The 13,331-nt window shown below is 42.4% G+C and overlaps 1 protein-coding gene across 4 annotated transcripts in view; it reads left to right on the forward strand.

Annotated features, from left to right (window-relative positions):
• Positions 1-13,331, forward strand: part of LOC126474036 (protein LSM14 homolog A) — a 170,246-nt gene that overhangs the window by 89,588 nt on the left and 67,327 nt on the right. For all 4 annotated transcript variants that reach the window (XM_050101443.1, XM_050101444.1, XM_050101445.1 and 1 more), the window contains exon 4: positions 7,978-8,119. In XM_050101443.1, coding sequence (XP_049957400.1) covers positions 7,978-8,119 — 142 coding nt within the window. The remainder of the gene's footprint in view (positions 1-7,977; positions 8,120-13,331) is intronic.

The following is a 13,331-nucleotide window of genomic DNA, read 5'->3' on the forward strand; positions in this document are numbered from 1 at the left end:
CCTCAACAGCAGATTTAGTTTTAAGTTTTATTTGTGAAGGGGTTTTTATCGTACCATCTAAGGGTGGGCATTTAGCCTTCTCTCTGAGTCCACCACTCTCCCTCCATTTTAACTGTCGCACTTTCTTTGCATTTGTTTGTCTTGGTGGTAGTCTTTTCTCTGCATGTGTTCATCTGGCTTTTTTTTTTATGGACATTTAAGTGTGTTGAAGAGTGGCTGGCTCATCCTCTTTCATTATTGTGATCAGCCAGTCCAGACCAAATGTTCTATGGGTTTTACCACCTCCTCCTACTTTTCCATGTGGTGTATGTTTTCCCCATTTTTTGTTTCTCTCATTAGTTTTCCTTTTAGGTGTGGCATTGTTTTTTGAACCTTGAGCATTGCTTGGTCAGGGAAAAGGGACAAATGGTCCTCTAGTTTGGCCATTTATACCCCAAACCAACCAACTCTCACTCCTCTAACAGTGGGTATGGGGCCTCAGTCTTAGTGTAGGGGCCACACCTTCTTCCATAGGCAGTGGCATTCCGATCCCTTCAGCAGTTTCCACTTCACAACCTCTGGCTTGTTTCTTCTGAATAGCCATAATTTAGCAATTAAATGCTTCTTGGTCAGGGTCAAAAAACTCGTTACTTGCACCATGTGCCCATATGATTAGAACTAGTGGCTATGATTCAGATTTTAGAGTAAAATATTTGAAATAGTGAGAAAAATAAGGGCCTAAAAGACACCGTCATAGATTTTGAGATTGTGGCATGTATAGATGCTACTAAGATGTTGATCTTCTGGTGAACCAGCTTTAGCTATGTCCTTAGCCTTACACTGTTACATGAACATTCACAAAACACTACTTCTCATAGTTTCTTCGGTCATCATTTCCATATGAACCCAAAGCTCAAAGTGTAATTTTGTTGCCCTGCACTGTTCAGTTATTACCTCGGGTACACAATATAGTTTAGTGTCTACACATATGTAGTAGTAATACTTATTTTATTTACAAACTTCACAACTGTAAGGGCACTATTGTAACTAGCCTGTAAGTGGAAAGTTTGTGAATTATATTAACAAATAAATATTATGTCAAATATTAATTAGTATTTCTTAACATGAAGTAGGTACTTTATTTTTTCATAGTAGGTATAGAATGTTGAAATTTGGTTAAAAAGCAGTTCACTCCTGTGAGAAGTGTAGTTACTGTAAATCTGATTTTTCAGAAACACCTGTTTCTCTCAAAACTTCCTGTGCTTTGGGGCCCTTATGGTTGTCAGTGCCTGATGTCATTACTAACTGCACAACACAATGGAGTTTCCAGGATGTCATTTAAATTTAAGTAACATATTAGTGAAGCCTGACATGAGTGGCGGAGGGGAGGGGGGGAGGTGAGACAGTTATCTTAATGTGGTTTATTAAATAAAAGTTTTTAGAATTAAAGACTTTCAATGCCAAAATTGCAGTTGTACTTTCAGAATTCAGATTGGGTAACTAGTTTGTTACTATCTGCAACTATCTTCAGATCTGTGACACATGTAGTAAACATAGCCTAAGAAAATCATTCTACAATCAAGTAGTATACAAGGACAGTGTATAACACCTTAGCAGAAATAATGGGGAGCCAATGTAAAAGTGAAAATTTGACAAAGCCACTTAAGTGTAGTATAAACAGTGGTAATGAGTATATGGTAACATACTGTTCAAAATATGAATAGACGGTGAATAAGCATTGGAAAGGATTGTTAGCTGTAGTCATACAAAAACATGCCTTCGTAATTACCAAAACAATAGTAGTACGTGAAACTTCCTGGCAGATTAAAACAGTGTGCCGGACTGAGACTCGAACTCGGGACCTTTGCCTTTTGCGGGCAAACATCCCCCAGGCTGTGGCTAAGCCATGTCTCCGCAATATCCTTTCTTTCAGGAGTGCTAGTTATGCAAGGTTTGCAGGAGAGCTTCTGTAAAGTTTGGAAGGTAGGAGACAAGTTACTGGCAGAAGTAAAGCTGTGAGGATGGGGCGTGAGTTGTGCTTGGGTAGCTCAGTTGGTAGAGCACTTGCCTGCGAAAGGCAAAGGTCCCGAGTTCGAGTCTCGGTCCGGCACACAGTTTTAATCTGCCAGGAAGTTTCATATCAGCGCACACTCTGCTGCAGAGTGAAAATCTCATTCTGGAAACAGTAGTACGTAGTTGAAAATCTTGTTGTGAGCAAGCCAGGTTGTAGACCAGTCAAAAGAATTGCAGACCAAAAATCGCAAAAAGATTATTGTTCATTCAAATGGATTTTAAAATATAAGGATAATATTTGCATAAAGATTAAAAGGCAGAGATCGGTGTTACCTCGTGAACTGGCACCATGCTATTTGTAGGAAGCAGGTGCTATGTAATTGCAAAATTAATTCAGGAATGAACTGAAGAAGCTTATGCTTAAGGCCAACGAATTTCAAAACTGTAAAAAACAGGGAAGTTAAAAACTGAAAGATGGGGAAGTGGCTTTATACAGCTAACTGGAAGCATGCCATCTTTAAAAGATGTATCATATGAGAGTCGATTGACATAAACATTGAAATAATGAGTAGCACTAAAAATATGAACCACATACAGTAATTTCACAGTTGACGGTCACATAGGAAATTGTCCAGTTGCAGGAGTAGAAGTTTGATCGCAACTTCATTACTTACAATAGTATAACAGGGATTATGACAGCAGTGTATGCAATGGTTCAAAAAAACTTTCAGCTGTTCTGTTGTTGCAAATGTAGAAGCCATAGAGTTTATAGAAATTTTGTAATAAAGCTAAGTGATAGTCATAAAATGAAAAGTGAATACCATACCCTAGCTTATGTAATGATCCTGCATGGCATGTGACATTGCCTCCTCCATAAAATACGTACAAACTGAAGGATAATCAGAGAATGCTGTGTGCCACCAGTCTGAAAGGCACTTCAAAGCACAGAATTATACAAGGGCTCCTACTGGCCAACCGAAGTAGCCAAACATTGACAGATGGCACAGGAGCACTTGTATTTACAAAGAGAGACATAACACACACTGTAGATCAAATAATAAAACTCATAGTAGTGTGTGTGTGTGTGTGTGTGTGTGTGTGTGTGTGTGTGTGTGTGTGTGTGTAATTCAACAATGAAATGTAAAACATTGGTTGAGATGAGGTGACAGCTGATGGTGACGAATACCACCTTATGTGAAGCAGGAAGCAGCACTGAGGGCAGGCGCAGCTAGATGGCAGATGGCGGCGGCGGCAGCAGCAGTGTTGTAACTGCCTAGACTTGATCTTCGTATATCCATAATTCAAATGGACGATTTGGGACGTCGGCTAGTGTAATATATGTTAAAAAATGACGAAATTCCTCCAGCTGTATTAAGGTGTTGGTTTCATTGGTGACCAGTTTCGATGGTGTTAAATCACCTTCAGGTGCATACTTGTTGACAGCAACCTTGTGTGTGTGTAACACTAGCAGTCAGTGGTGAGATAGGTGTGTTCCATGCGGAAGGCAGGTAGACGTGCAGTCGCAGATTAGCAACGGCTACTTTCCATGTGACATTTTGCTGTAGATACGAAAGAAACAATTCTTGCCGAATGCTTTTTGGTCATTCTAAACATTACCTGGGGCTTTCTTCACGCTGGAATAAATATCTAATTCTTCGAGTGGTGTTCTTTGCACATAAAATAATATTTCTACCCTTCAGTAATGTCTTGTACCATATATCTCATTAGTAATATGTGAGCCAAAGGATGTTTAGAGAGTAGTTGTGCCCCCTGTGCCTGTCTGGCCAATATAGTTACCGTCACAGTCATTGCAGTTCATTTTGTGCGTACCCAGTTTATGAAATTTACTAGGCATTCGCTTTATCTGGTGCATGATTTGAGTGAGTTAGTAGTCTGCATACCAATTGCAACAGCCATTTTGCAAAAGCACTGTTCAGTTTTTTGTGACATGATTATTATAGGTCATAGCTGTAAATTTAACCCTCTCAACAAGATTACTGTTGACATGCAGGAGGGCCTTATTCTGGCCTAATATTTTTTGTTTCTTTTTGGAACAGTTCGTGACATCAGATGTTTTATAGCCATTGGTCACTGTAATTTAACGGTGGCAATTCTGTCAGTTTCACAACACTGTTGTGAAGGAAGCCACTATAGACGATGAATCATGGAACAGAAATAAGACATTTTATACTGCTGTGGGTGTGATGAGAGGGCATTGACATCATTATTACTTTAGGCGTATGTTAGACATGAAAATCACTTTGTCATCTTAATTATGTTCCTTTGCAGTATATGTACAATATAATTGTCAGTCTTTGTAAATGAAAGTGCTCCCATGCCATTTATTGCCTGTGTTTGCTATTTCAGTTGGCCGGTAGGAGCCCTTGCATAATTGGACACGTCTTGTCAGACTGGTAGTGTGCAGTGTTCTCATATTATCCTTAGTTTCTACATATTGTATAAAAATTAAATTATATGCCACACAGGATCATTCTTCAATAAGCTAGGGTTTGATATTTCCCTCTTATTTCGTGCCTCACTTAACTTCATTATAAAATTACTACAAACTGTGTGGCTTGTATGTTTACAGCTGCAGAACAGCTGAGAGTTTTGGGGACCATTGTGTATAATGTTCTCTTGACAATACGTGAATTCTAGTGCAAGTAATGAGCTTTTGATCCAACTTCTACTCGAGCAACTGGACGATTTCCTATATGACTTCCAACCTGCAAACCTACCATGCCTTCCTTTTTTGCACTACACTGTACTTAGATGTTTCTACCAACTGACTCTTACGATTTATCTTTTACATATGGCACATTGCCAATAATCTATATAAAGCAGCTTCCTTGTCTTAGTTTTAACTTCACTCCATGTTACTTTCATGATTTTGAAATTAATTGGCCTTAAGCATAAGCTGCTTCAATTTGTTCATGAATTAATTGCAATTACATAGCATCTGCTTCCTACAGGTGGCATGTTGCCAGTTCAGGAGGTAACACACCTCTACCTTGTAATCTTTATGCTGTTCTTATCTTTATATATATGTATATATATATATATATATATAATGGAAGGAAACATTCCACGTGGGAAAAATTATATATAAAAAACAAAGATGAGGTGACTTACCGAACAAAAGCGCTGGCAGGTCGATAGACACACAAACAAACACAAACACACACACAAAATTCAAGCTTTCGCAACAAACTGTTGCCTCATCAGGAAAGAGGGAAGGAGAGGGGAAGACGAAAGGAAGTGGGTTTTAAGGGAGAGGGTAAGGAGTCATTCCAATCCCGGGAGCGGAAAGACTTACCTTAGGGGGAAAAAAGGACAGGTATACACTCGCACACACGCACATATCCATCCACACATACAGACACAAGCAGACTCTCTCCCTTAAAACCCACTTCCTTTCGTCTTCCCCTCTCCTTCCCTCTTTCCTGATGAGGCAACAGTTTGTTGCGAAAGCTTGAATTTTGTGTGTGTGTTTGTGTTTGTTTGTGTGTCTATCGACCTGCCAGCGCTTTTGTTCGGTAAGTCACCTCATCTTTGTTTTTTATATATATATATATATATATATATATATATATGAAGATAAGAACAGCATAAAGATTACAAGGTAGAGATGTGTGTTACCTCCTGAACTGGCAACAGTTTTTGAGATGTCTGGTCTGCAGTTCTTTTGACAGGTCTACAATCGGGCTTGCTCATGGTGATGTTTTCAACCATGTGCTGTTACTGCTTTAGTAATTATGAATGCATGTTGTTGCATGACTACAGCTAATGATGGTTTCCAATGCTTATTTACACCTTTCCATATTTTTGAACAGTATGTTACCTAATGAGCATAAACTTTGTTTATACTACAATGTTAAGTGACTGCCAAACTTTTCCATTTACGTATACAATTCGATCATTATTATTTTCGATCATTATTATTTTTGATCAAGTGTTGTACATTGTCTTTGTATACTACTCGATTGTCGAATAATTTTCTTAGTCTGTTTCCTACATGTAACAGATATGAAGATGGTTACTGATAGCAATCAAAACTAGTTATTCAACTTTAATTGTGATTGGAAAATTGTGGTCTAGGCATTACGTTTTTACTTCCTATACAAAATTGTGTAAGCAAGGCTGAAGCCCCATAGACTACCATTCTTTGTGTAAATCAAAAATTAGTGATTTTTCTCTGCTTGAAGAGTAATACCAACAAAAGTAACTCACTTTCATGTAATGGCATCAATGAATAAGAAGTCTGAAATATCCATTGACAGTCTTTGTATATTGTAACTTAAAGGGACAAAAATACCTTTCCATGTTGCTGTATTCAGCATCCATGCAGTTTTCACTCATTAGTAAGAATGTTTCACACATTATTTGCAGAATTGAATTACTTTGTTGTTTCTGTATATTTAAAGTACTTTTTAATGGAAAAGGCAGCACAGTTTATTCTAGAAAATTGTCTGTTTAAAGTGTGTAGTTAATATGTTGAAATCCGTGTGTCATTCAGTAGCTCATATTAAAAGATGACGTTATGATTCAAAAATGTTACCTTCAGCCCCTTCTGTAGTTATTAATAGCCACCCAAGTTCATACCATTGTCTATGGTGTCTTGTGCTGTAATTACAGCTGTAGATTTGTCACGGGCTGTATTCTAGAGATCAGAAGATAATGGAAGACTTTAATGTGCACTAGAATCCTTCTAAAATGTGTTTGTAGTAGATTCAAATGTAGGTATTGGTAGTGGATTCAAATGTAATTGTTGGAGAGACTGTTTTGTAATTGGAAAAACTTTAACCTCAAGACTTCACAAAAGTTCTTAACTTTACTGCACTGTTTAATTTTTGAAATTTGCCCACATAATAGCAAGCTTTGTTACGTGATATTCCAGAGATAAGATATTTTAAGCGAAGAATGTGATTATTACAAAGTGCTCTGTGTTCACTTGTCATTGAACACATGCAAATCCTAGCAAAAATTAAATCTGCCTGTAACATTCATTAAAATCAATATGGCCAAGCTGCAAGCAATGTGAATTCTCTCTTCAAAAGGTTACCACCTCTTTTCACATCTTGTGTAGTATACTTTATTTATATCCAATGGGACAAAAAATTAATGTTTGCCCTTCAATACAGTGTAAATGAGTGAAAAGATATTAATTCAGTCTCCAAAGCAGGTATTTGTGTCATCATAGTTACCTTCTAATAAGATGGAACTTAAGAGAAGATTGCCAAGAGGCACTGTTGCAGAATGTTAAACAATTCATTCCAGAGACAAATGAAGAGGACTTCTTTCTCCCTCTTCCCTTTGTAGGTTAAATGCCATGAGGATTGGGGTGTAATTTTACTTCAGATTGTGATAGTAGAAGGCAAAGGCACTGCCTCCAATTAAAGTGGTAGATCTTTTGCATCGTTACTAAGAATGTCTCCTTTGTCTCCATTGTTTCTGTGTTGTTTTCGTCGGCTGTGTGTTGTCAGTACAGGCAGTACCGATTAATATTCATTACGGAGTCGTGCCACTTATTTGCTTGCAGACATTTGGCCAGAATATTACCACCATGCCTGGGAAAGAACACTGTACCATATTGTACATCCACTGCTGTACAGTAGCTTTACAACTAGTGACGGCTTTGTTGTGGAAGACTGAACAATTTGGTGGTAGTGTTGGTGTTTCTATCAATATTGTAAAACTCACATTTATTCATGCCAAATATTATTTCATAAAGTACTCTGTGGATTCAATACAGGGACTCTGAGAATTAAACATTGTTGACCACCTCTTGATTATGTATTTACTGAACTGACCATTTTCAAAATGTTAAATTAGATTTAACAAATGAAATTCCAATTTTTTTAAATTTTACTGTTTTGAGTCACTTTAGTAAAATTAAATCATCTCGAGGAATATCACTGTATCTTGCTTCTTGGTTCATTGAGATAGAATAGTGCAAAACGTTCCAGATTTCAGTTTCTTTCCTAGATCTTCTGACGGGAGGTTCCAGACCAACAACACCACTATTGCTTACACGCAAATCACCAACAATGGATCAGGGAGTGCAAGTCAACCAACTTGGATTGACACCAATCAAAAAGGACACAAAGGAACAGCAGAACAGAGACGGGTTAGTATAAAAACTACATAGTAAATGTGTAATAAATGTGATGCACTGTAGTTATTACACAGATAATTCTTCCTCCCCTCAAGTAATTGAGGGTTGTGCTCAAATCTGTGAGACTGTAGTACAGCCATGATTTCATAAGCTTTTACCTCATTCAGCAGAGTACGTTCTGTAAAAGTTCAGTAAAACTTCAGTAAACCATGGAATTATATTTAAAGTAGCTTATATTCATTTTCACAAAGCCACACTGAATTATGTGAAGACGTTTAATAGTTGGCATTGTGGTTGTTGTGATCTAAAGAGTGAGCATACATTTCATGCTTCTCCCCACCCAGGTCGGTTCTGTGCATCCCTCTTCATCTAAGAATAACTACTTCAACGTACATGCATTTTAATCTGCTTATTGTATTCGTGCCTTGGTCTTTCCCTTTGCTGACTAAGGATGTGGCCTGAGAATAATCACTTTTTCAGTAGAGTTGTGCTGCAAATTTCTTTCTGCAGTGAGATTCATATCTCCACTTTACTCAACCTATCCATCTCATCTTCAGCATTCTTCTGTAGCACATTTTCAAAGCTTTTATTTTCTTGTCTGAAATTTCACTTACATGATAAAATATCCAGAAAAGATTTCTTAATTTTTAATTGTGTACTGGGTGTTATGAAATTGCTATATTTCATACAGTCTTTTTCTTGATAAAGCCAATCATTTTATGTTCTTTTTGCTGCAGCTGTCATTGATTTTGCTGTCAAATTACCTAGACTCATCTACTTTCTTCAGTTTCCCTATCTATCTTCACCATAATTGGGTGCTTCAATTACATTACATTCTACTGCCTTTGTTTTACTCTTTTGACTTTTGATCTCTTCCTGACAGACGCTGTATTCCATTCTACTTGTCCTCAAAGTCTCTTGCATCTGGCAGAATTCCAGCATCAGTGGCAAACTTCTAAGTTTGTTTCCCTTAACTTTAATTCCCTTTCCAAATTTGTTTGGTCTCCTTCACTGCTTGCTCAGTTTAGTTACAGTAACATTGAAGATGAACTACAAATCTGTGTCACTCCCTACTCAACCATTGCATCCCATATCCTAAACTCTTAAAACAGCAGTCTGCTTTTTGTAAAAGTTGTAAGTAACCTTTTGCTCACTGTATTTTAAGGTAGGGATTTAGTACATTGATGATTACTGTGATGTACGTTTATGTGCCATCTCTTCCACACTTAAATTTCTCTTGTGGTCTTTCTGCCACCTACAGCCAGCAAATCTGCAGTGAAGAGAAATCCCTTGACCAGTATGCTGAAGATACTGCTGTTGATACGGCATAAGATCACATACAGTTAAAATGGCCTTGGTGCGGCAGCTTTGCATGCATACCCAATCATGTAATGAGATTTTGTAAACACCTCTGTGGCAATGCCTCACTGTCACAGCTCTGTAGATGGCTATTTTTTGCCTGCAACTGCATGAATTTGCAGCTGGAAGCTAACAGCACTCCTAGCTGTCTTGGAACTTCTTACACTGTCTTGACTACAGTACTTTGACATTCACTACGCTCCTGACTTACCTCAAAAAGAAATATTGTGCTGTGAACCAGCTGAAAAAGAACACACCCTATCAACTTACCTACTTACCTAACTACTGACAATGTCCAGAAATGAGAGACATTCTAGCCATAATCCACCCCACCTTCCCCAAAGTGATCCATTGCCCATCTTTCATATGAAACATCCTGATTCATCCTTACCAAACAGTCAATTTCTGACACATGGCTTGTATTCATGTGAAGACTTGCTCTGTTGACCTACTGAGCACTTTTCTTGTCCCATCACTCAATACCAGGGCCACTTGTGAAAGCATTTGTTTACTGTAATAGATCTTAATTACCTTAGCAAATTCATTTGTGGATATTACCACCAGCCATGTCCACTGTAATAGCCACAACATGAGGCAAAGAGCAGAGTTGACATCTCAGTGAAACAACACACCACTGTCCACATCTTCCTCCAAACTTCTCCCATATCCCCCATTTCACCCCACCAATCTGCTCACATATTCCTCTGCAGTATATCTCTTCCTGCTTTGTGCTCCCCTCCAAGTTAACTTGTCCAGTTTTTGGCCCGCACAACTGCTGAGGCCTGCAAGAAGTGAGTTTAACTGTGCAGCATCTGTATGTTATTTCTTTACTGCCTTTCCACCCCCCAGGTTTGCATTTTATAACCATGTTCAGTAGACTCCATTGATTTAAATGAGCGTTACTGTCATATCCGTAAATATTGACCATTCCGCTTGGGACATCCTGTAATGATAGGCCCCCCTGCGGGTCCCGGGTAAGAATAGGCCCGAGGTATTCCTGCCTGTCGTAAGAGGCGACTAAAAGGAGTTTCAACCGTTTCGGCCTTCCATGTGGTGGTCCCCCTTGGGGTTTGACCTCCATTTTTTCAAAATTCTACAGAAGTACGAGCCTTTTGGGGAAGGGAACCTTACATGGTGGACCACTGGTCCTAAGTGCACTAAGACCTTGGCACTCAGCATTGCACTGGCGTTGTAACCATACCCACTATTCCTCAAAGTGGGCCTAAACGCCTGATGGGTTGTACAAGTTACGCCCATAGTGCGTCCCCATCTGCACCAGCGATCATGATGGACTTTCCATGGCACCAGAAATCCAGCACGGTAGCCAGCCCGTTGTGGTGGGGTCGTCCCGTACCCTCTAGGTTGTAGCCCCCTGACAACACAGGGATCATACTGCCGATACCTGAGCTGCACCCTCCCCACGTCGGCCAAGGAATAGATGCCCGTCTCCTTGGGGCATCAGGACTCCCGGCAACGGTCATCCTGCCAGGTGGCCCTTGCTGAGGCTGGGTGGCGCCCGTGGGGAGAGCCCCTGGTCGGAGTGGGTGGCATCGGGGCGGACGTTTCGCAGATGAAACGTCAACACGTATCAGGTCGCTCTGCAGCCGAGTCTTTCAAAAGAAAAGGTACCGTTTCTAGTTCTGGTTCTCCTGCCCTTTCCCCCTTGGCCACTCCCTGGGAGGAGGGACAGGCCCGCCGGCTTGGGGCGAAGTACTTCCCCCACTATTTGGTCTGTTCTCGAACCGATGGGGGGGGGGACGTTCGCCACCTCCAAGCCCATGTTCTTTGTTCAGCACATTGAGGACATCTTCGGGGAAATTAAGGCTCTCGGCAAGATGCGTTCAGGGTCCGTTCATATCAAGACCACCTCCGCCACACAGTCGGCAGCACTCCACCCGTGAGACCGCCTAGGGGACATCCCAGTGTCCATTGTCCCGCATCTGGCACTAAATCGGACGCAGGGGGTTATTTTTCATTGTGACCTCCTGCTACAATCTGATGAGGAGCTCAGGGCCAACCTGGAGCGCCGAGGCGTGCATTTCGTCTGGCGAGTCCAGCGCGGCCCCAAAGACCGTCGCATCGACACCGGGCCTTTATCCTCGCCTTCGAGAGGGACGTTCTCCCGGAGAAGGTAAAGGTGATGTGCTACCGGTGCGACGTGCGACCTTCCGTCCCGCCTCCTATGCGCTGTTTTCGGTGTCTGCGCTTTGGGCACATGTTGTCACGGTGTGAGGCTGAGCCCCTTTGTGGCGATTGCGGACGTCCTCTTCGTGAGGAACATACATGCACCCCACCACCTCGGTGCATTAATTGCCCTGGCCTCCACTCGCCTAGATCCTCAGACTGCTCCGCATATCAGAAGGAGAAGATCCAGGAACTCAACTTTGGATCGGCTCTCTTATTCTGAGGCCAGGAAGAAGTATGACCGCCTCCATCCCGTGCCGTTGATCACTTCTTTTGCCTCAGTTGTGTCCACTCCTTCCGCGGTATCCTCACCCCTATCCTGTCGCCCCTCCGCCGTCTCCGCCCATCAGGGGGCTCTGCCTCCGCCTCCCAAATCCCTCCCTTCCAAATCCTCCTCCCCCATGGCCCCCGCCCCCTCTGCCCCAGGGGCCACCCTTCCTCCTCCTCCTCCTCTCCCCCCGCCACCTGAGTAGCGATCCTCTTCTCAGGCGTCCATCGGGGAAACGTTCCGAACCCCAGCTGCTGAGGTCTGGTGTTCCAAAACGGACTCCGCGCGTGAGGACCTTCTTCGGGTCCAGCCCACCATCCCTGTGCCTCCTCGGCCTTCCAAGAAGGCCTCCAAGTAGTAGTCTCTATCCCCCTCTCCACCCCGGCGCGTTTCGTCTGACGCTCCATCTGTGAGTTGCTGCTCCCGGCCGTCCTCAGTTTCGCCGGGACGCTCTGCTGCCAGGCGCTCAGCTGGCCTCTCGTCGGCAAATGATGCTGCCCCTCCTACACAACCAGGGACAGCGGCCGCAGCTGGCGACGAGTCGATGGAACCGAATCCGCCTCCCGTCGGTTGTAGCGTTGTTCCCTCGCAACCTGGCCCTCCGCGGCCGTCGAGGTGACCAGCTCTTCCCCGTCTCGTTCCCCCAACTTTTTGACTAGCGATGGCGTTGTTTCATTGGAACATAAGAGGTATTCGATCTAATCGGGAGGAATTACAACTGCTCATCCACCTGCACTGTCCACTCGTCCTTGGTCTCCAGGAAACCAAATTGCGCCCGACTGACTGTATTGCCTTTACCCACTATACCTCGGAGCGGTATGACCTCACCCCTGTGGACGGTATCCCAGCTCATGGTGGGGTCATGTTGCTCGTTTGGGACGATGTTTATTACCATCCCATCCCATTGACCACCCCACTCCAAGCAATAGCTGTCCGCAGTACTCTTTCTGCTTTTACTTTTTCAGTTTGTACCATCTACACTCCACCGTCATCTGCTGTTAGTCGGGCTGACATGATACACCTGATCGTTCAGCTTCCCCCGCCGTTTTTATTGTTTGGCGACTTCAATGCCCATCATCCCCTTTGGGGCTCTCCTGCATCCTGTCAAAGAGGCTCACTCTTGGCCGATGTCTTCAACCATCTCCACCTTGTCTACCTCAATACCGGCGCCCCGACTTTCCTCTCGGACTCTACTCATACCTACTCCCACTTGGACCTCTCGATCTGTTCTACCACTCTTGCCCGTCGGTTCGAGTGGTTTGTCCTTTCTGACACCTATTCGAGCGACCACTTCCCCTGTGTCGTTCGTCTCCTGCACCACACCCCATCCCCACGTCCTTCGAGCTGGAACATACCGAAAGCTGACTGGGGACTTTACTCCTCCCTGGCGACCTTTCCGGACCACGATTTTCC

The sequence above is a fragment of the Schistocerca serialis genome, chromosome 4, assembly GCF_023864345.2.
Source record: "Schistocerca serialis cubense isolate TAMUIC-IGC-003099 chromosome 4, iqSchSeri2.2, whole genome shotgun sequence".
NCBI lineage: Eukaryota > Metazoa > Arthropoda > Insecta > Orthoptera > Acrididae > Schistocerca > Schistocerca serialis.